General features: G+C 47.0%; 1 protein-coding gene across 1 annotated transcript in view; it reads right to left on the reverse strand.

Moving 5' to 3' along the window:
- Window positions 1-24,863, reverse strand: part of CTCFL (CCCTC-binding factor like) — a 232,565-nt gene that overhangs the window by 134,147 nt on the left and 73,555 nt on the right. The window contains exons 5-6 of the mRNA XM_085615156.1: window positions 5,750-5,920; window positions 2,065-2,198 (exon numbers count right to left, since the gene is read on the reverse strand). Coding sequence (XP_085471282.1) covers window positions 2,065-2,198; window positions 5,750-5,920 — 305 coding nt within the window. The remainder of the gene's footprint in view (window positions 1-2,064; window positions 2,199-5,749; window positions 5,921-24,863) is intronic.

Below are 24,863 nucleotides of genomic sequence, written 5' to 3' on the forward strand. Positions count from 1 at the left end.
TGTGGTAGTAATTAAACTTTGGTTAGAAGTGGAGAAAAAGATGACTTTTAATAAGTAATTGCAGGTGTGGATGAAGGCATTATCAACACAGATAGCCCATCTCACCGGAGCAGCAAAAATGTATGCAAAGGCGTTTAAGAACAATGGGCAGCATTTAAATAATGGCAGTAATAAGATATCCTTAAAAAAATGCATATGTTGCGTTCACCCTTCTCGGTGTTCCCCAAACTCATTTATAGTGCTGTGCAATGTGATGTGTCTGATGGCGGCCATGCTGGTGGCTTCCCTTTGCAAAGACCCTTGCGAAGGAGCTGATGCCAGTGGGAATGCTGTAGGACAGGATCATTTAATGACATTTTCTCTCATTTAATGACCATTTAATGACACTTCCCTTCAGAGTCCACCACGTAATCCATAGCAGTCCTGAACTGATGAGGTCAGGGATTGTCTCTCAGATGCTGGAAGAAAACTCCTTGCACATGTGGAGAATTTGACATGTTATTTGTTAAGCCCCCTGCTTAAGGGTATACTTTCAGAAAAAACATAATTGACGATAAGGCCTCTATTCAACCATGGGTTGTATGCCAGAATACTGACCACAAAAATATTGTTACAAATAAATTGTAGACAAAAAATTGACTACTGAAGTATCATGAAGGTAAGTCTATATAGGTAAGTACAGATTTACTATTCTTAACTTTACATCTATATACCCTGAACATGTATATACATATGTGATGTTACGTATAACAAATCTATACTTAACTATATATACCTACCTTCACGATATTGTTGAAGTCAATATTACCACCCTTTCCACCTTGCCACTATACCCAGAAGCAGCACCCGTCATGTACATTGTACAGGAGAAACATGTCCACCTGCAAGAAGGACTGCTTTAAATTAGGGTAAAGACGGATTTGCATATGGCTGGGTTCAAACTGGAATGGCATGGTGAGCAACAAACCAATGGATTTAGGCCCAGATATCTGTACTGGGGTGAATGTATCACATTGTTCTGCATTCTGTCCATCAATTGTTGTTTTTGCATTTGTCACCCCGAGTGGGACGGGTATGCCCAGATGTGGGTCCCGTGCTCTCCATGTCACTGGAGTCAAGCTATCCTGAATGAAAAGGGGTGAAACCCCGAAACCGGTCCTAGGAGGCTTGTTTCCAGTCCAGGGAGGACCTGGCCTGGCAGTTCGGGCTGGACTGTTCCCATGAGGCACAGAGTCAAGGCTGATTTGAATATGGCTGGGTTCAAACTGGAATGGCATGGTGAGCAAAAAAATGATGGATTTAGGCCCAGATCTCTGTACTGGGGTGAATGTATGACATTGTTCTGCATTCTGTCCATCAATTGTTGTTGTTGCTTTAAATTAGCCAGCCAGGTCCTGGTGCATGAGTTAGAGGTACTGCCTACTGCCTCTGCTGTGCCAGCCCTACCGCACCCGGACTGGAAGGGTTTCATGTGAAGTGGAAGGTGTGTTTTTGCATTTCTAAGGGTTAATGAGAAATTATCCAGTTGAGAGTTTTGTGTTCAATGTTATACATATAGATGCAGGAAAGATCTCTAGGGTGGCAAGCAGAGGAGAAAGGAATAATGCAGGTGTTTATGATTTGATGTAGTGTAGTACACTTCATTTTGGTGAAGCCAGTGCAATTGGAGGTGGCGAGATGCTAATGAACAGGTTCAGCAAAGCTACAAAATAATTTGTCTCTCCAAAAACTACTGCCTTACCCTTGTCTCGAGTGTACTACAACGACTGCTTTTGACATTTAGTTCTGTCTTCTTCTGTTCAGCTGTGATATTAACTCTTGCTCCCCTATTAAGGAAGTCAAAGGGTTATACTGAAAGAACTAGGGTTCGCCATCTTACTCATCCCCAATTTTGAAATGTGCTACTGGTTTGACCGATGGTGTCGTTTTTCGGTCCTCCCCGTTCTAATGTCATTTATATAGCTTGTACCCTTGTAACTATGCAACTACCTTTCTGTGAAGCGCTCTGTGGTCTTGTCCGCGCTATATAAAACTCTTTAAATAAATAAATAAATGATGACTTACTTCCACGCTTGCGTAATCACAGATATTGCACTTGAAGGGTTTCTCGTTGGTGTGTTTGTAGCGTCTGTGTCGCACAAGCTCCCCACTGGTCACAAACGCCATCTCGCAATCAGGGCACTTGTGTGGCCGGACCCCTGAAACATAAACACAGTCATTTCTTTTTTCTCAATAACGAATGGCACCTGTACACTTATATAAACTTGGACAGAATAAATATTTCTTTTGAATGAATGAATAAATGAATGAATGAAACAGCACTTCTAAAGCGCGTAGCTACCTGGAGGCATCCCAGCGCTGAGGCAGTTCATAGGGGCGGACGGGAGCACCTACGGACAAAGCCAAGGCCAAATGGTTGTGTTCCTTCCGCAAGGGCAGAGGGAGCGAGTTCCATCGTCTGGCGTCATTGTAAGAAAAGTATATATAGGCTCTGATGGTAGATGGAAGTTTTCATGCCTGTCTCATCTTTCTGATCCCCTTTATAATGGAATAGACTAATAGGGTGCTATTTAGAGAAAAATGGTAAGAGAACAGCCCCCAAAAATTGTGGCTGACCCTGTTGTCTCCCCGCGCTTCCCTACCTCATCTGGAGGCTGGGGGAACGCGGTTTCCAGACATCGCTCCATTGGGATAATCCTTGTTGCTGACCCGACACTGGTCATCAGACAGACTGCCCTATATAGGACTCCCTCGCCGACGCCATTCCTGCCAGTATATGCCCTTGACTCTAGGACAGCCATGCCAGCCGTGACTGTCCCAGACAGAAAAACTCTCAGCAACTGTGGGGCAATATTTATATGTTTTTTGTTTTCATAAATGATAAGTGATGGCAGATTTGTAAATCAATGCTGATTCTACTGTCACCTTTCCACCACTCAACGGCTCCTGCCACAAACACATGGACATGGGGTCTTCGTGGGTGGGGAGATGTGGCGCAGCGGCCAGAGCGGCTGACCCATGAGCGTGGTGGTCGAGTTTCGATGCCCAGCGCCGGAGGCAGCTCAGCTGAGCTTCATGTGACTCTGGGCAATAGCTCACTTAATCTCACTTAATCTCCCCAAGGGCCCCCAGCACCTAGATACCCTTAGTCGTGCTTTACAAATCTAGAATTATTATTGGGCGGGGACTGGAAACGTATTCGGAGCCAGAAGCCAACTCCAGGTTTGGAAGGCCAGCTAGGTTGACAGACATGGTGCCTCTTCCGGAAGAATGTTTTAACAATGATTTGCAACCTCTACCACAGTCAAAAACCTTTGATCGGATGGATATTACCAACACCTCAAAGGGGATGATATATATTGCAGATCGGAAGCTCTCTGTGAGGGACAGCTCTACACACTGACAATGTGGGGGTGCATTTGGGTTTTCATTCATTCATATATCTTCACTTCGGCAGTTGCTATAAAAGTACAGAATAAATACATAAAAATATAGAATATTTATTTCTTCCTTTAAAATAAAGACATCCTGTTTAAAATAATTTAGGATAAAAGCAGAAGCCACTAGCAGCAAATCTCATAATGTGCAATAGAAAGCAACAGCAGAGGAACAGACAGATTCATTGAGACCCAAATAGTCTCAACCCCCCCGTCCAAGGATTCCTGAAAAGCAAGGGACCTTGGTACCATCTTGGCAAGGGCCATGCCCAGCAAGCTGCCCTGCTCTTCTTTCTAGATAGAAAATATTAAGCTTGAGCTTGAGGGTTTTACAGAAGGCTGTCCAGGGGGCCCACAATCTACCTTAGCACCATGCCAATCACAGCCACTATTCCTTTAAGGGACAGGGCTGGGATCACAGCGTTTTACAAATACCAATAAAAAGGGGGCTGTATTGTTGGTTGGCAGCATTTCTTCATAGGTTCTAATCACTCTATTCAGTAGAATTCGCAGAGGGAATCCTGTCTCATTAACATGCATGTAAAAGCCACACTTCTTGGATCACTCATGCTACCTTACTAAGTACGTCAGCTCACTGTGTTTTAACTAAAGCCTATGCCACCATTTTTGGTGGAGTTTTCTGTAGATACCCAGAAAGTACCACACCATCAAAAATCTTTAGGGACTATTTAGAATTTCTGACTGACATAAAATTTCATCTTATGACATTCGAGGGGGTCTCTTCCCAAAAATCTGCCGAAACACCTACACAAGCTATAGGGACTATGAACTGCATTTCAAGGAATTTCTGCCTCACCACCAGGAAACCATGTCTCAAAAACATGCCTCTTTCAAATTGGACTGCTATGCATATACAAAAATGCAACAAGAAGAATTGATAGACAGAATGCTGAACAATGTCAAACATTCACCCCCAGTACAGAGATCTGGGCGTAAATCCATCATGTTTTTGCTCCCCATGCCATTCCTAGCTTGACTCCTGCTGATGAGGGATGTGACCCCGAAACCGGTCAAAGGAAGCTTGTTTCCAGTCCAGGGAGGACCCGGTTTGGCAGTTCAGGCTGGACTGTTTCCATGAGGAGCAGGGACAAGACTGACTTGCATGTGGCTGGGTCCAAACTGGGGTGGCGTAGTGAGCAAAAGAACTATGGATTTAACCCAGATCTCTTGACTGAGGGTGAATGTTTGATTCATTCAGCATTCTGTCCATCATTTGCTGCTGCAGCAGTTTTTGGCCTAAGTGGGATGGGTATGCCCAGATGTGGCCACTGGATTCAGGCTAGCCTGACTGGTGAGGGGTGTTACCCCAAAACAGGTCCCAGGATGCTTGTTTCCAGTCCAGGGAGGACCCGGCTTGGCAGTTCGGGCAGGACTGTTCCCATGAGGAGCAGGATCAAGACTGATTTACATATGGCTGGGTCCAAACTGGGGTGGCATAGTGAGAGAAAGAACGATGGATTTAACCCAGATCGATTGACTAGGGGTGAATGTTTGATTCAGTCAGCATTCCGTCCATCATTTGTTGACGCAGCACTTTTCGTCCTAAGTGGGATGGGTATGCCGAGATTCGGATCCCTTGCTCGTTGTGCCACTGAATTCAAGCTAGCCTGGCTGATGAGGGGCATCAAATCGAAACCGGTCCCTTGATGCTTGCTTCCGGGCCAGGGAGGACCCAGCTTGGTAGTTCGGGCTGGACTGTTCACATGAGGAGCTGGGTCAAGAATGATTTGCATATGGCTGGGTCCAAACTGGGGTGGCGTAGTGAGCAAAAGAACAATGGATTTAACCCAGATCTCTTGATTGGGGGTGAATGTTTGATTCATTCAGTATTCCATCCATCCTTTGTTGCTGCATGCATATACAAAAAAGCACTATACTATAGGTGACCAATGGACAGTTCCCCTTGTTTATTCGGGAGAAAAAAAGTCCTTCTGCACACCCACACGTACACATCAGACACAACAAAGATCTTCCTAGATCAAATTTATTTTAATTTCACATTAACTCACTCAAATCACTCCAAAACGTGATTACTGTACGCAATCTCTACTAACTACACTCTTCAAATTCCAACAACAGACATGATCAAACAATCTTTCCCTCCTTAATGGCCATCCCAGGTCTGAAGAAAAGCGCGTTAAATGCAGAAAGTTCTTAGATGTGATAATATTTGTGGATAGCGGTAAACAAATTGGAATAACTCAATATAAAATGAGCATTTCTGTAGGCTTCTAAATGGTAATTATGTACAAGAATTACAAGATACATGGATAACTAGAGTGGCAGCATACCCATATGTGTATTCATATGGTTCCGCAGGAGGGTCACGGTGCGAAACGCCTTGCTGCATAGGTGACACATATGTGGTCTCTCGTTCGTGTGGCTCCTCTGGTGACGTATGAGGCTGAAGAGCTTCGCACAGCTGAACACACATTGATTGCATTGGAAAGTTTTCATTTCGCCTACGGATAAAAAATACAAATATAACTAAAATAAAGACTAATTACTACGCTAATAACATAGCAAAAGCACACAATATGCGGAAAGATTTCTAAAGTATTGGACACGCTTCTGTTCCAGATAGAGAACCCCAGAACATCAACTCCACACAAGTGTTTTGTGACAGATAAAATGACTACTTTATAGATAAGATAAACTAATTAAAGAAAGCATTCTCCTCAGAAGTGCAGACAGTAACTAGCAGCTTTTGGTAGGAATCCTAACAATCTTTAATCTTCCTCCCAAGATCGACTTCAAACCCTGATGACAAAGGTGAAATTCTGATCACTACACGACCTGTGACCTTTGTATCTTAAAATCAATGATATCTGTAGCCTAGAATCCCATGTTGACTTTACTGAATGATTCACTTGCTCATGTGATAATTCCAAAATTCTTTAAGGATGCAGCACCAATACCCCTACTAAAAGAACAAGGGGAAGGCACTACACTCCAGAAAAATAAATGCCCAATATCTCTTGTCAGAACCTCTTTTGGAGGGCCATGGGGCATGCAGGGGCTACCGGTACTGGGCCCAACTGTGGTGGCTCAGGTCTTTTACTCCTGATGTCCCGGAACCCGACCTAAAATTTGGATACCACTTGACTCGGCCAAGTTATTCTTCTGCACCAGACTCTCAGTGGTAGCTGTGGGCAAGTAGTCAAGGCTGACTGGGGTGGGGGGATGTAGATACAGGTGAGTGAACACGACTCATAACTCAAAATACAAACAGTACGAACAATAAATTAATGTCCAGCCAAATACTTGCTTTTATAAGAAAAAGTAGCATTTTATTTCTTACTCTATGTATGCAAAGAGATACAGCATTCATATGCAACAATACAATCACTCTTGAGATCGGGGCTCTACTGATCGTCAGGCAAATTTCTGTCTCACTCTCCTTTGTGTAACCTTCTCAGTGTTATTCCCCATTCACTGGTCGCCTCACTCTATAGCTCCCTTATGGCTCTTCAGTATTTCAGTCAAAAGTGTCTACAATGCCGCAGAACCCTTAGCAGTGAATCCCTGGAGCCCCAATAGTTCAAATATTTTCCGCTCCTGTAGCACAGAAGCGTTCGGCATTACAGCAGGCACCCTCAGCACGGGTACTCACGAGATCTAATCCTGTTCAGGAAAGTTAGGCAGCTCATTGTACACATGGCATTATCAGGCGGGCGCAAGCTCACTCTCCAGAGTGGTGCAGCCGCTCTTCCCAGCGATCGGAGCAGATTCCAGCACACAGTGATGCAGTAAGTCAAGACCTTCGCAGCGGGGGAAGTCAGTCCTTTGGCTTCTGACTGAAGTCCTGTGAGGGTGCATCGTCCTCCTGGTGCATGGGAGTCTGTAAGGGCAGATTCTTCGGGGTGGCTAGGCCCACCGGTCACAGCCTCACTTTAGTCCATGGCGATGGCTCGACGTCTTTGATGATTTGGTCCCAGCAGCCATCCTTGGTATATAGAGTTGCAAACTTTGGAAAATGCATAAAATTGCATTTTTCAAAGGTTCATTTAGCGCACGCATGCCCCTAGGGAATGTGTGCACTTTACATGTGCACATTTAGGGCCACATGTATCAAATAAGCATTTTGCGATTACCAGAGGAATCACCAAAGATTTTGCGATTCCTTAAATATTACCTAATAATGATTCGGTAAATAGAGAATCGCTATATATGACTCCATGCGTTCCTATGGGCCGAAAGGCCCATTGGTGCGAATGGTTTTGCATTAGCTAATTTGCGATTACCTAATTGGGAATTGCAATTAGGTAATGCAAAGCCCAGGGTGCTTGGAGCCTAAGACCACCTAAAGCATCCCCTAAAAAATAAATGTGCACATGTAAAGAGCATAGATGCCCTAGGGGCATGTGTGTGCTACATGGCACTTTGAAAAATGCAGCTTTGCATTTTTCAAAGTTTGGCATGGTTACCATCTACTTGAAGTTGTTGGTAATTGCATTTTTCTAAATGTACAGTTTGCATTTGAAAAATACTTCAGACATGTGCTAAGGGAATCACAATTTGTGATTCCCTATTTGTAGTCACAATATTAGGTAATTGCAATTTTTGCGATTACCTACATTTGCGACTACAAAGCCTTTCATATATCATGAAAGGCTATTTTCCATTCACAAACGGAAGATTTTACAGAATCACACCGTGTGTGAATGCAAAAAACTTTCATACATATGGCCCTTATTTTTTTGGGGGTGCTTTAGGGGGTCTTGGGCCACCGGGCACCCTTGGCTTTGCATTAGCTAATTTGCCATTACTAATTAGATAATCGCAAATTAGTAAATGCAAATCATTTGCAACTATGGGCCTTCCAGCCCATAGCAACGAACGGAGTAATATTACCTAATAGTGATTTGCTATTTACCGAATCGCTATTAGGTAATATTAAGGAACCACAAAATGTTTGCCGATTCCTTACATATAAAGATTTTTGCGATTACTAAATAGCAATTTGCTAAAAATTGCAACTTGGTAATCACAAAATGCTGATTTGATATGAGGGCCAAAGGGTTTTATTAAAATTTCAAAATGGGTGATACAGAAGCAACACCCTGTAGGCTCTCAATGGAAAGGATATACAGCAATGCAAAAGCAAAAATTATTTTAAGTCCCAAATGAACAGCAAAATTCAGAGAGTAACTGACAGCATCCCTAGTATAACAGGAAAGCCTTCTGGCTCACCCCCAACATTGGGAGGTTTTATACATTTTTTTTGCAGGAGAAATTGCAAGATCTGCATACTCACTGTGATGTCAACTAATGCAGCATTCCATCAGCAAATAAGAGCACATGAAAAATAAACATCATATTGCCTTAACACCTAAGCACTAACCCACTACATGAATAAATATTCGGCACGCTCTTTGCTAATGTCGTCCGGGGATACTAGAACAAAACTCGATGTACACAGAGGTGACTTCCATTTTTAGAAAATATGATGTTTGAACTTAATTTGTGACCTGGTTAATGCATAGCTAGAAATGTCATTTCTACTCATCATAAAAATAGTATCATATCAGTATAAACATGTAAATTGAGTGTGACAATACATTATACACATTGTTAATGATGCACAAAGTTATAAACCCACACACATCTTTGTGTGTGCACAAGTGTGTGTGATGTCCACCCCTAGTACATTGGTGGCCCGGGATAATGCTGGTGGCTCTTGGCATACTGCGGGCATATATGGCATGATGATGCCCATCCTTGGTACAATACTACCCTTGCCATGATGGTGGTAATCTTGGCATGTTGTAGGCATTCACAGCATGATGATGCCAAACCCTGGTACAGTGCTGACACTTGCAAACTGGTAGTAGTTCTTAGAATATTGTGGACATTGTTGGCGTTATGTGGCCCAACCATGCATAGCGCTGGCCTTGGCACGAGGGTGGTAAATCGTGAAATACTGTTTACATCAAACATAATGGCGCCCAACTCTGATCCAATGATGCACAATGGTGGTAATTATTGGCACATTGTGAACATCTATGGCATCATGATGCCAACATCTGTTATATTGCTATCCATGGCTTAATGGTAGTAAGTACCTGGCACATTATAAGCATCCATGTCACAATGTAACCATATCTTGGCATATGGATGGCACCGGTACAGTAACGGTAATTGACATATTGTGGGAATCCATGGCAGCATGTGGCCACCCCAGTACAATGCAATGATGGCCTTGGTTTAAAACTGCCAATTTTTGGAATATTGTAGGTATAATAGTGTCCACTCCAGGAATAAAAGAGGTCATTCTTGCCATAATGCGGTCATTCCAAGCATTGCAGAGCTCACCATTGGTATAATGCTGGCCCTTGCACTGTGGTGATAATTCTTACCATTGTGTAGGCATCAAAGGAATGAGGGTGATCCTCCTTGGTACACAGATTGCCCTGGAACAACAGCATTACATCTTGAGATATTGTGGGCATTAATTGCAGAATGATGTCTAACCTTGTTATAATGCTGGCCTGAGCCTAGGTGTGGTAATTCTGGAATATCTGACGGTGCCAAACACTGACAGAATGCTGGTTCTGGCTAAATGATGGAAATTCCTAGCATTTTGCAGGCATCCATTGTATGATGATACACATTCCTAATATAAAGTTGGCCGTGGTATACTGATGGCATTATTGACATATCGTGGGAATCCAAGGCACCCTACAGAAAAGCAATTAACACCATGATCACCCCAAGATGGACTATGATAATATGCTGTGTTTGAGCTTACCTTAATATTCATGTCAGCACCTGCAGGAGGTGCAGAATGCAGCAGCTTGATTGCTGCTGCACATTCATCTGCTTCAATCGATCTGCGCCCAGCTGCGGGACCTGCACTCGATTCTAGTGCACGAGAGTGATTTTTAAGGCTATGCTACTCACCTCTAGCCATCTTTTAACACTGCACTTAACACCACTTTAAAATCAGACCCGCACACACCAATACGGCTAAATCATTCAAAAGATCTCCGTAGGGCATTGCAGCACCGCCCCATGATGAAGCATGACATTGTTCGGGGTGTGCGAGGGCATCAAGAAAAGCTACTCACTTCCAGGGTAGTGAAGAGGGAAGGTCCATGATGTTTACAAAATCAAGTACAGCGACATATCCACGTTAGAAACTTAAGATCAGCAGGGGCCATGCTTCGTACCATCCCTTAAGTTCGCTGTGTACATACTAAAGGCTGCTGCTTTATGGTTTTTTTTGGCAGCCAAACAGTAGAATCTAAAGCTGTGGCGGCTGGCATCTACGGGGAGAGGGTGGCAGGCACGCGCACACTTAAAATAATATATATATTTTTACAAAACGTACCTGAACTCAGGGATGTCCTCACTCTGGATTACTTCTTTCGACACAGGAACCGGATGCAGCAATTCCCTTGGGCAATCCTAGGGCTGCTCTCACCAGCACGAGAGAAGACCTAGGATTGGTGGGAGCGGCCTCACTCGGCCCAGGGGTGTGGAATTTAATAAAATATCTACTTGTCCATGGGGCAGGTTGCTTCATAAATCTACTTGTCCAGTAACAAAATCCACTTGTCCCTTTTGTGCCATGTAATGCGGCGACAAATTACGGCAGCAATCTCATTATATAAGAGTTCTGATATAGCCTCTCTAATTATGCCAGGGCTCGTACCATAGTAGGGTTGAATACTAGCAATTCCCTTATGTTGCTATGTTTCTGCAGGTCTACATACGGGGGCTGAAGGTAGTGGTAAGCAATAGTTCAAGGGTTGGAATGCCCTTTTGAGTCTGTGCAAACCTACTAACTTGCGTGCTTTAAGGGTTTGCACCAACTCTTTTCTAATTTTTTACCATACTGAAAAAGGTTGGAAATGTACTTCTGACAGGGGCAGACATATAACTTCTTCCAGGATTGTGAAAAAAAGTGGTTGGAGGAAAAGTGAACTTAAAACATTCAGGGCCCGATTCACAGAACAAACTTAAGACTAAATCCTAAACTTAGTACCAATCTGGTATTCACAGAATGCACCTAGTACTTCTGGTATTCACAGAATGAACTTACTACTTTTGTGATTCACAAAATGAACTTAGGACTTTTGCTATTCACAGAATCCATTTACGACCACTAAACTTACGTCCGCACTCGGGCCGGAATTTCCGCGCCCGGAGCGGAAATTCCGGGCCCGGAGCGGAAAGTCCGCACGCGGGCCGGAAAGTCCGCTCCGGACGCGGAACATCCGCTTCCGGGCCGGAAGTTCCGATTACGGGCCGGAAAATCCGGTTTGGTGGCCATTGATCATGTGAGCCAAGGGTGAACCTGTCCAAGTCCCTACCATCCCCCACCATGCATCAGCTGACACACTCCAGCCAATCCTAGCTCAGAAGCACGTATAACTGCAGAGCAGACACACACAAACCCTTTCAACATGTCACTGAATGTGTTTGTTGCACTGCCCCTTGCCATGCAGCAAAACCACTTAAGAAGGAGGAGGAGGAGGAGAGCCAGAGCAGAGAGGATCTTCAGACAGAGGATCAACTTATTTGGAATGTCCAGTCAAGATATAAGGGCCAGGTACCATTTCCCTCCAGAAATCATCTTGGATATGGTATGTGAGTGGGAGCAGGAACTTGACTCTGTGACCTGCTGCTCACATGCAATACCAGCTTACCTCAAGATCCTATCAGCGCTCCATTTCTTCGCCACTGGCTCATTCCAAAGGGTCTCCAGTGACCATGTGGGCATATCCCAGGCGAGCCAGTCGCGGTGCCTGCATCAGGTACTGCGATGCATCACTGCAAGATCCCACCACCACATACATATGCCACCGACACTGGCCCTGAGACAAAGGGCAGCACGAGATTTCTTTCGCATTGCACAATTTCCACGTGTGCTGGGTGCAATTGACTGTACCCATGTGGCCCTTCAGCCACCCCGCCACATTGCACACATCTTCTGCAATAGACACAGATGGCATTCCATCAACGTGCAAGCTGTCTGTGATGCCAGAGGGAGGTTCATTGATGTGCATGCGGTGTTCCCCGGCAGTACCCATGACAGCTTCATATTCCGCATGTCACCTCTTGCCCGGCGGATGGCTGCGGAAGAATTTGGCAACATGTGGCTACTGGGTAAGTACCAAGCGTTAGAAAGGAGGAATATGTGTTTTTGAAATGTCTGAATGCCCCCCAAAATTAACCATTGTACTATAAGAATCATAAAGCTAGATACAGGGCCCACCTGACAATGCATGTAATACAGTATAGATCATGTCCTGTGCAAGTCAAAGAGGGAAATCTAACCAACTGCCCTTTCCCCTCTACTCAGGTGACGCTGGGTATGCACTCACCCCACATCTCCTCACCCCTTACAGGCGTGCAGACACTGTACCACAGCGTAGGTACAATAGGGCACACATACGGACTCGAGCCATCATAGAGCGCACTTTTGGTCTGTTGAAGTCGCGATTCAGATGTCTCGACCGTACAGGGGGGGTGCTGCAGTACTCCCCAGAAGTAGTGTGCAAGATCATTTTAGCCTGTTGTGTCTTGCACAACATTGCCTTAACGCATGGCTTACAGATACCGCTGGAACCTCGGCTACCTATGAATCTGGGAAACCGGGCCATGGCACATAACCCAGGTCAGGGCATGCAAGTCCGTGAGCAGCTTGTTGCCACGTTCTTCACATGAGCAACCTGTAGTGGAATGGACCAAATGTGGATTGCTGTCTGTTGCCAATGATGAAACTTGGATATACACGACTGTGTCAATAAATTCCTTCCTGAGGCAACTTTGCAAGCCACACTAACTGCATGTTAATCACAGCTCTTGACAGTAGTCAAAAGGTTGAGCCTGCATCAGCACATGTGCCCATGTCAGCGATCAGTGTAGTGGATGTCCCGAAAGAATCTATAGCAGCAGATGCAAGATGATACATGTACTGAGAGACACAGCCGGACCTCATGAGGATGGGTCTCTTAATCAGAAAAGGCCATAACCATAGCATTGTCGGCCCTGTGCCATCAACAGATGTGACTCCCCCACAAATGATGCGCCCACGACGTGAGTGATGCAATGGGTCAATCAGACACCACGGGGCAGATTAACGTGGGACTTGCAGCCCTTTCACGCTGCCGTTGCGTCACTTTTGTGACGCTGGGGCGGTGCAAAGCCAGCGCCATGCTGCGGGGTATGTACTATATGACGCATCTGGGAGATGCGTCACGTTGTAAAGGCCTGCGCCACATGTAGGCGTTCTGGCGCAGGGGGGGGGCCTTCCGGGCGCAGAAACGCCTCCTAAAAATCTACAATATTTCACTCAGTCACTTTTAAGGCCATGCTGCGTCAAAACCCTGCGCCTGCTTGAAGCAGGCGTAAGGATTGACGCAGCATCATAGGGATAGGGCACCCCCGAGCCTTGCTGGAGCTGCGTTGTGCATGCGACGCAACTCCAGCAATGCGGCGCCTTTCCAACGGGGGATGCGTCACGCATCTGCACATCCGAGCAGCACGGTGCACCGAAATGTCAATGCGGTGCATCTGTGTTGGCGCACGGGTGGGCAGATGCATCGCAACTCTTCTGACGCATCTCTGCTGATTAGCAGAGATGCGCCAGAAGCCGTAAATCTGCCCCCATGTGTCTGTGATATATCCACACTTCTCAAACACAATGTTCCGGAACACATCACACAACTCTGCAAATGAGCACCTAATATGGACTACATGTACCATAATGCAAAGCATGAGAAACTGAAACAGAAACTGCAGAAATGTCTTGAAATGGTCACTTCACCCTCTTGTCACATTTAAATAATTCTCACATGCACTGTCTTTTCTTTTTTTTTTCCACAACAGAACAGCAGGATGGCAGTAGATGTGATTCCAGATTGTGGATGGATCTGGATGACTACAAAATGGCAGGCAACTACTTCCTGTGATGTATATGCTGCCTCCCACTCCCTGTCAAACATTTCCTGTATGGAATTATATGTTCCGGGTCATTTTCGGAGTTTGCGGCTAAAATGCGGAAGCTCCGATTACGGAGCGTACAGCCCGTGTGCAGAAGCTCCGATTACGGAGCGTACGGCCCGTGTGCGGACCCCCCGCTCCGGAACCGGAAACTGCGCTCACGGGCCGTAAACTCCGAAAATGACCCGGAACACATAATTTCATTCAGGAAATGTTTTACAGGAAGTGGGAGGCAGGAAATACATCACAGGAAATAGTTAGCAGCCATTTTGTTTCCATTCTGAGTCATCCTCTATCACAGACAGATCCTCTGACATCCTGCTGCTCTCATCCTTCTTATTATCCCCATAATGGCTGAGGGTTACGAAGAGAAGGCACCCCCTTTCACTGAAAGTGAGTTGGACATCTTGGCTGAGGGGGTGCTGGCCAAATTTTCTCTGCTATATGGGGACCCTGAACACCAGCTGAGCAATGCAGCCCGGGCCAGGCTGTGGGCCAACATCGCCGAGCGCTGCAGTGCAGTGGGAGTCCACACCAGGAGTGCGAGGGCATGCCGCAAGCGCTGGGAGGACCTAAAACGGTGGGCCCGGCACAAGGCTGAGGAGCTGGTGGGCCAGTCTTCCCAGCACCATGTGCATCGTCCTCGCCTATCCCCACTGTACAGGAGGGTCCTGCGATCAGCTTGGCCGACCCTCCATGCTCAGCTGGAGGAGCATGAGCAGCAGGAACATGGTAAGTGCATCATATGCTAAATGTGTCTGGGAGTATGATGTGAGTGAAACAGTGCTGTACCATTGTGTGTCCGATGCCTCCATTCACAGATTCCGTGTCCATGCAGCAGTAACCAAGCTTAAAAAGGCACACTGTGGCATATGGACTGTACAGGGCAGAGTGCATTTTGGGAGTTGGAGTCTCGTCATGACAACTGGCTAAATGAGCCATATTTGTGCATTTGTACTGAAATCAGCTCTTCCCGCACCACTACAATTGGCACTAGGAAATCATGTGTGCATTGGATGAGCAATGGTACAGACACTGTCCAGTGTGCGCATGGCAGGCCAAAGGGTATTGGATGCTATGACTTGCATTGCATTTTTAGAGTTTGGGTTCCAATTGTGTCAAAACATCATGTGCCATGGAGTCAAGACAGACTTTGACATCCTTGCATCACTCTGAAGCGCTTCTAAATTTACAAGGGGTGTCCACTGACAGACGTCTCAGCCTCAGTGGCCTGTTTCACATTTCACATGTACAGGTAGCTGTCACTAAATTCCCCCAGTGTTCAGCGGTGTACTGCATTACCATATCAGTCACCAAAGCTAATATGTGCCACTGGATTGTCAGTACATGTGTGGGGACAGCCAAAGGCTAGACTCACAATTTAGCTACAGAAATAGGCCAGAGCCTCAGTGCATGTGTGACCCACATTCGCCACTTGTCGTGTCCCATACAATGCTACAAAGCAGATGACACTTGTCCAGACCTTCAATAGCTGCGACTCCCTATGAATGGCCATAATCTGAGATTCGGGACTTCATGTTCTCCATTGGTGGACTGCTTTTGGAACCTGCACATGTAGCTGTGGCAGGACACACAGATCCCCAGAATGCCAGGTTGAGGGTTGGCCAATACAGTTGTGTAAGCCACACACATCCACGTGAGATGGCCATGTCAGACTCAATCCAGGAAATGACGGTGAACATACACGTAATGTCAGCTCATAGACACTGACAACTATTGAGTGTGATCAGAGGAAAATAAGTCTGACCTTGGCTCCTATGAATGTGTCTCGTCCTGCATGACACAAACATAACATTCGGATTTTGCTTACATTTCAGCAGGCACAGCTGGCGAAACAGAAGGGCAGCAGGACCAGGTCCGGAACAAGAGGCCACCAGTGCGGCGGCGGCTACACCCTCTTTCCACCAGAGAGGAAGAGGAGGATGAGGAGGGACCCTCAACATCAAGAGGCAAGGGGATTGCGCCCACCCGGACTGACAAGGGACACCCTGATGCTGGTGCCACATCCCGGGTGGAGTCTGCAGACATTGAATCGGGGGGGGGGGGGTGAACACGACACCTCGGACCATGAGGTGTTGGAGAGCTACTCTCCTCGGGAATCTTCACCTGTGGTCCCTGACAAGGTGTCCTCGGGGCAGGCCAACAAACAATCTGGGCCTGCCATCAGCCCCTCCCTACCTCTAGAGTTCCCCATTCCATCGGGGGACCCAGCTGCATCCCCTGCAACCAGTCCCCCTCATCGTAGCCGCCAGCTCCCCAACATCATTGGCTCCGGACCTCAGGCACCACATCCCTCCTTTTCCACCCAGGCCCCTCCCGGTGTTGTTCCTCCTGTGGCTGTGCCAGTGGACTTGATGTGGATGTGTGAGGGTCAGCCAGACATGTCCGCTCGCATCCAGCTACAAGTGTGTATGGAGGTACGCATGATGCGAGAGGACATGCTCTGAACAATGGCCACCCTCACCACCAGCATCAATTCACTGTCCGCAGCCATCTCGTCTGTTGTCTCCCCAATCCCTTCCCATACCACTGTCAATGTCTCCCCCTGTCCGTTGCCCCACACTGTTTCCCCCCGTACTCCTCGTGTGGCACGAACCCAAGTGGTGCCTGTTCCTGCACCCGCCATACATGTGCCTGCATCGGACTCTGAGGATCTGGACATTGTGGTCCTAGAGGATGACCAGAAGGACACTTGACTTTTGACGTGAACAATTATTTCATTTTCCCCTTGTAAATAGACTGTTTTCCCTGACGCTCCCTGACGTGTTATATTTTTTTTGCCCCACCCCAATCCAGGTTCCCATCTCCCTCTGCATTAAGATCATCATTTGTTTTCCTTTCTCCCTTCCAAATGGACGGTTGTTCTTTTGTACCTTCTTAAAATACAATTCGGAATACTAATAACTTCCACTTGTTTTACTTCATTCTGAATGTCTGGTTCTGAATATGGACACATATTTGGTGAGTCATCTGCTATGCACATAATGGCTGGTTGCAACGATGGGTTACACTTGTAACTGTGTCACACACACACATACCTTCTCACATCTCGAGGCCACCTGCAACGTTACACAGGACATGATACACAACAGATTATTATTTTTGGTAGGTGTTTATTTGGTGCACACACAATCACGTGATCACATTGTCCTGGGTTCCTGTCACTGGTGAGTGCGACGCCGCAATTTGGGGGGGGGATGACCGCTCCGAGTGCTCAGGTCTGGCTCGCCGCCTACGTGGAGGTGGGTACTGTCCAAGGGACTGTCCAGGGTCATCCACATGTGCTGGGGCAGATGGTGTATGCACACTTGATGGCTGTACAGGTGGTGGTGGTGGTGGTTGTGCAGGTGGCGGGAGTGACTGTACAGGTGGTGGTGGTGGTTGTGCAGGTGGCGGGAGTGACTGTACAGGTGGTGGTGGTTGTGCAGGTGGCGGGAGTGACTGTACAGGTGGTGGTGGTTGTGCAGGTGGCGGGAGTGACTGTACAGGTGGTGGTGGTTGTGCAGGTGGCGGGAGTGACTGTACAGGTGGTGGTGGTTGTGCAGGTGGCGGGAGTGACTGTACAGGTGGTGGTGGTTGTGCAGGGGGCGGGAGTGACTGTACAGGTGGTGGTGGTTGTGCAGGTGGCGGGAGTGACTGTACAGGTGGTGGTGGTGGTTGTGCAGGTGGTGGGAGTGCCTGTACAGGGGGTGGTGTTGGGAGTGCCAGTTCAGCCCGCTGGTGTGGATGTCTCCCTTTGCTGTGTTGGTGTGCAGTTGGTACAGGTGTGGGGATGTGCAGTCCTGTGGGCAGATATGATGGCTCCCCTCCCTGCGTTGACCGTGAAGGGAAAGGTTGGCTCACTCTTAATATGCCCTCCATCATCTTCATGGCCAAGGCATGGTGTCTTGCACTCTCTTCCCTCTGGATGGATAGCATGTCTCGCATATTTCTGGACATGTCCTGCCAAGTCCTATCCATCCTATCCAACACTTGGCTCAGTCTCTCCACCGCCTGAGGGAAGTGGACCATGTCCTGCAGGGAGTCCGACATGGCGGACAGGGTAGCCCCTATGGCACTAATGTCCTGCCTCACATCGCTCTGCTGTTGGAAGAAGTCCTGCTCCCACTGGTCATCACAGCCAGGTGCAGGCCCTCTCTGCAGCTGTCTGCCATGGATGGGATGTGCAGGTCCTACGGCAGGGGGTGGGGTGGGAGGTGGGAGCCTGTGGGCAGGTGAATGGTGCCCAGGGGATTCCAGCAGCACAACAGGGCTGGTACTACCCCCAGATGGTGGAGAGGATGGCAGGGATACACTGTCTAGGGAAGAGTGGGTAGGGGAACCACCATGTTGCTCCTGGACGTGAGGACTGTGAGGGAGTGATGTCTGTGTTGTGATGCGTGTGTGCTGTGGCTGGTTTGCTCGAGTCTGGGGACAGGCCATGGTATGCCTGGGAGGAGGCGGAGGGACGTTGCTTGGCAGAGGAGTTGATGCCCTGACCGATTTAGCCAATCTGGCACAATATCGCGCATTGGCATCTTCATCGTCAGACATGTAGTCCTCATCATCCACCAAGTAGAGGTCCTCAGGAAATTCTTCCTCCTCCTCCTGAGCAGTGCTTGCAGCCGACATCACAGCTTGGAGGATCAGGGGATTCTCCCCTCTGATTCCACGTCGGCCCGCACTGGTCATAGGCCTGTCATCCTCGTCATCAGCATCCCCTGGAACAGAGGTTGCAACCGTATTGGGGATTGACCTGGTATGACATGTGGTGCAACACAAGGGTTTGTATCAACTGTACTTTGCATCAACAGATGAGGATCATGTGACCTGTGTAGGGTACCACCACAAATGACAGCTCACACCATAGCACTGAGGTGTTACACAGATACAGGCAAACTCACCAGCTCCAGCCACAACTCTCTGTCCCTTGGTGTTCCCCCCTAGTGTCACCTGCTGGACCTGTCTCCTCACGGGCCTAGCTGTCCCTGAACCAGCAGCTGTAGAGGGAAGTGACAACATTCTCAATTATCTGCATCACCAATTGTCAGACAGGCACGTGACACTCCTGATTTGTATTTCACTTTGTACACAACAACTGCTGATTACATGCAGAGGGGAATCTGGATCTCTGACATGGCTTTGAAGTCGAAGCCAGTGACACACCTCATGCTAGAATTACCTGAAGGACGGCTGCGCGAGGGTTGGATGTCATTCAGTCCCCGGGATGGTGCATGCTGCTGGGGTGTAATCCGGTCAGCAGCTGTGATAAGACATACAGGTCTATATTTTGCAACAACAGATGGTAGCTCTGAGCCAACATGTCATTCTCAATGACCATTTGTGGGTAATCCAGAACTATGTGCAGCATGCTTAGCTCCTGAACTTTACATTTGGGCACCTGCTCACATGCAGCAGTTGCCAGCCGTTCCCTCCACACAGCAGTGACATCAATCAGATGACACATCAACAGACACCTCATGCTAGAATTACCTGAAGGACGGCTGCGCGAGGGGTGAACAGCTGCAGCCAGGATGTCATTGAGTGCCCGGGATGGTGCACGCTGCTGGGGTGTAATCCGGTCAGCAGCTGTGATAAGACATACAGGTCTATATTTTGCAACAACAGATGGTAGTTCTGAGCCAACATGTCATTCTCAATGACCATTTGTGGGTAATCCAGGACTATGTGCAGCATGTGTAGCTCCTGAACTGTACATTTGGGCACCTGCTCACATGCAGCAATTGCCAGCCGTTCCCTCCACACAGCAGTGACATCAATCAGATGACACATCAACAGACACACATGTATGAGAAGATTACTGATAGGAAGGGATAAATGACCCCGATTCCTCCCCATTACACTGCTATCACCTTTGCCATTCAGACTTACATATTTCCAGAGTCTCATGTTGTTTGTTGTCAAGTCAGAAAGGGTTTCATGTGTGAGATTTACAATAGTCAGGGACATGATGTTGCTCATTTGTGCTTCCCCACGCATGAAGTCACACATATTTGTATGAGAGAACACAGATGTCTTACGTCCGTCCTTTGAGTGTCCTCTCTTTGCGTACTCTATTTCCCAGATCATGGTACTACTTAGCTGACGACGATTGGTGTCTTGTACAGCAGACATCCAAACCTCATTTGTCAAACACTAACCTATACATGTGAATACAGTAGGAGAGGAGGCAAGCAGAATGTAACATTTGGTTTATACTCACACATTGCGGATAGGCTGAGAGGCTTTGATGCCTTCAGCCTGCACTGGATTAGCGTGTTGCACTTCTGCCTAGTCATTTAGCAGGTGTAACTGCATGAAGATTCACCTTAGCAGCTCCTACATTAATCTCAAAGGTACACTACTGGCATCAGTGTTGGCCTCAGCAATGCTATTTTCATCATGGTATTTCCTATCATTGAATTGCAAGCCGGTTGTGTTTTGGTCACTTCATATGACTCATGGTACTATTGAATGTCCATTCTGCACTCACTTGGCATACATTTTGTGTCATCCTTTCATTAGCCACCAGGGTCTGATCTTGCATGGGTTCAAATGCCATATGTGAGCATATTGTGATGCAGAACAACAGTGTTGTAATACACATGCAACATACGGCGGACGTGAAAGGCACATTTCTTGAGCAGTCAGCCTGATATATTCTTGGGTTCCCCTCCCTTGGCCCAGCACGGGAACAGTGTGTGGGCCCTGAACAGATGTCACAGCCAACCTTGTAGCAGAAGTCAGTGTGTGTCTTTGATTCTGGGAGGACCTCGTTGTACCTACAATGATAAGTGTGTTTTGCTACTTAACATTCCGGCAGCCACATGTGATGCACTAGATTTCTGGCACAAAGGATGAGCACAAGCAGTTGTGGGCACCAGCGTTGCATTAGTGTGTTATACGTAATATCATAATTGCTCCCACATTACTTCGAATGGGCCCACTACCTGGATGCAACCTATATCACAATGACATGTCTACGGATCCTGATGTGAGGTCCACTATCGTGTTTTGTTGATGGGCAACACAGAAGCCAGACAATGTAAGTGGTACATGACCAGCTGTGTGGACTGGGCATTTGATCTATATTGGAAACATTCAAAGTTGGACAGTGTATGCATTGTCAATACTAATGACCCTGGGATCTCACTTGTTCATCATAGCCATATTTTAGTCAATTACTTTGATTGATTACGTCTACAGACACCATTACAACATAGTGGGGGCACCCTTTTGAGTAGTTGTGGCACTCGATAACAGGATTGGATTCCCAGGTCTGGGCCTGTTGCTGTAAAACATGTCATGTTCCGCAATTACGAAGGTTTGATGAGCCAAGACATGTAATATATTGTCTTCAGCTGTTCACAATTCTTATTAGCTAAAGGTGGATGTCCATTGACTACTCCAATAGTAATGCAGCTATTTGTACATCTCTGGTTGACTTTCATATGTGGGCGCTACATGTCCCTCGGTCACTCCTGGCAATGTATGCATTTTGACCATCTCCTGGCCACTTTGACTTACCATTCGGTGAGGGTGTACGGTGGCGATGCCTCCCAGTCGAAGCAGGGACCTCTGCTGCGGCAGTTGTCTGTGCTCTGGCTGAATGTGTCAATGGGTGAGAAGAGAGAAAACTAAACATCTGGAATATGTGCTTGTGGAACATTTCTGTGATTTCACCATTTCTTCTGCATGCTAACAGTGTTATGCAGTACTGCTGCTGACTGGGCAGGTAGGAGCAGTGGTGCATTGGGGTCGTAGTGGCGTGGCAGGGTGGGAAATGTACAACAGAATAGGTGTCTGACTTTTGGACCAGATGGTTCTCTCACCTTCTGCTTTGTGCTTTAAGCTTGCACGGGGTGATTTACTTCTTAGAGATTTAGTGGCATGTTTCCACGCCCCTTGTAATACATTTACACCGCAGTTGCGTCACTTCTGTGACACAGCGGTGGGGTAATACAGGTGACACATTTAGACTTATTCACAATGTAATGCATCTATGGGTATGCCTCACGGTGTGCGGTCCTGCACAACATTAAACATGCATCAGCTGTGATGTAGGCAGGGTGTGTGTTTATTTGGTTATGCCTCGTACAAGTGATGCATTGTAATCGACGGCATTTCACGTAGTCACTTTTCATAGGGTGTTGCCATGCAAACTTAAACCAGCTTGAGGCACCTGTAATGAGTTGCCCTGAACGTTAGGTGTAGGCGGTCCATGGACATAGTTGGAGTTGCGTCACACTTGCAACACTACTCCAGCAGAGCATCCCCCTAATGCCATCAGTTGCGACACCCATCTGTCTATCCCAGCGCCACAGTGCACCGCATTGTCAATGTGACGCATCCGCGGTTGCACAAGAGTTGGATTGGGTGTGGCATTGTTACTGGCGCATCTCTGCTGTTATTTGTCAATTGCTACTTAGCGGGCTGGTGTATTAATGCAACTGGACAGTGGCCATGTTTTCAGAAGTGGGGGAGGGATTTGCCATTTCCATCGCTAAGGATTGTGGGACTTGTAGTGCTACATACAGAGGGTGACACAGGAGTCTCTGACTGACGGATTAATTTATACACTTTGGACTACTTCCTTATTCACACTGACAGTGCAACACAGACATTCTATTCATGCACTTTAACTTTTCATCCCACTTACCTGGTACCACGTAGCGGACGTCACTGACAGGCAGCCCATGGACCAAGTGGGGGTGTATGGTTGTCAGGATGTCCTCCTCCTGTGTGGTGAGGCGGATGCGTGGTCCAGAGTGTGCGGCTGGGAGGATCCGTTGTAATTCCATCCTGGAGTATTTCTCCTTTACCCTCAGCCGCTCATCCTGCCATTTCTTTTTAAGGTCCTGGACAGTGCGCCTCTCCTCCCCCAATGCTGTGACAACAGTGGCTAATTGCTGCCACAGGGCTGCCTTCTGGGTCCCACTGGTGCAGTAGGGTGGGAGTCCATAGAGGCGTTAGTGGTGCCTGACAATGAACTCCACAAGCATGGTGGTCTCCTCTGCTGTATAGTTCCTCTTTCTCTTCAGGAGCTCCATTTTCTTAGCCGGTCTCTGCTTGCAAATACAAACTGTCTGTGGCCAAACCGGTTCCTTCACTGTGTGCTGCTTTTAAATGTTTTTTGCTGCTGGTCAATCAGTGTTAATTGGCTTCAGCTGGATCATGGTGGGGGATGGTAGGCACTAGCAACATGATGGCTAACTGGAGCTGTTGGCTGGGATTGGCTGGAGTGCGTCAGCTGATGCATGGTGGGGGATGGAAGGGACTTGAACAGGTGTTTCCCCTTGGCTCAAATGATCAATGGCAACAGTTAATGTAGTCTGGTCCCAATTCTGATGTTCCGGCCCGGAAGCGGGATTTCCGGCCCGAGGCCGGAGTTTCCGGCCCGGGAGCGGATATTCCGCGTCCGGAGCGGACTTTCCGGCCCGCGTGCGGACTTTCCGCTCCGGGCCCGGAATTTCCGCTCCGGACGCGGAAATTCCGGCCCGAGTGCGGACGTAAGTTTAGTGGTCGTAAATGGATTCTGTGAATAGCAAAAGTCCTAAGTTCATTTTGTGAATCGCAAAAGTAGTAAGTTCATTCTGTGAATACCAGAAGTACTAGGTGCATTCTGTGAATACCAGATTGGTACTAAGTTTAGGATTTAGTCTTAAGTTTGTTCTGTGAATCGGGCCCTCAGATTTTTACACGAGCAAATCTACACATGCACATTTGCTCATGCTAAAATGCAGTTCACAAATATTTTCTAGGAGTACTATTTCTTGGCCTACTTCTGTAAATTATTGTGCATTCACGGAAACTGTATATATGCACTTAATGCAAGGATATATACCAAGGATGTACTTTTGAGACTTTCTTTAATAATTGGGCCTCTAATTATACCTGGCGCCAACCATGACCTTTTGTGCTTAATAAAATTCTGTCTCTCTCTCTTTGCTCTCAGTCTATCAGCTCGCTTCACTGTAAGTGACCGTATTCTGTTCTTTTTTTTCAAGGAGCATATTGGCACTCAAAGTAATTTGGTTCAGTGCCCTGAACTGCAGTGGCAATGTGTGCTTTGAGACCAAAACCAATTTTTGCTTTTGCCAATGCTTGTTGGAATGGTGAGGGCCCAGCAGCTCCCACACCGATAAGGTTTTACAAAAACTATGCCTAAACAAGTCACGCATTGACAAAACCAAAAGGCTGACCACCAATTTCAGACCTACTGGCTTTGCCAATGCTTGTTAATTTTTGATTCCCACAATCGTATTTAAACTGGTTACACTGCTTTTCCATTATGAATATTTTTGGGAAATACAAGCATACATCAACATGTTACTAAAGGATGCTGCAAAGACATGGGGCCTCATGTACGTAGCCCAATACCGGTCGGTAATGGCCGATTTTCGGTAATTATACCGTTACCGACCGGTATTTAGGCTGTTGACATGTAGGGGG

The sequence above is a fragment of the Triturus cristatus genome, chromosome 7 (genome assembly GCF_964204655.1).
Source record: "Triturus cristatus chromosome 7, aTriCri1.1, whole genome shotgun sequence".
Classification (NCBI taxonomy): domain Eukaryota; kingdom Metazoa; phylum Chordata; class Amphibia; order Caudata; family Salamandridae; genus Triturus; species Triturus cristatus.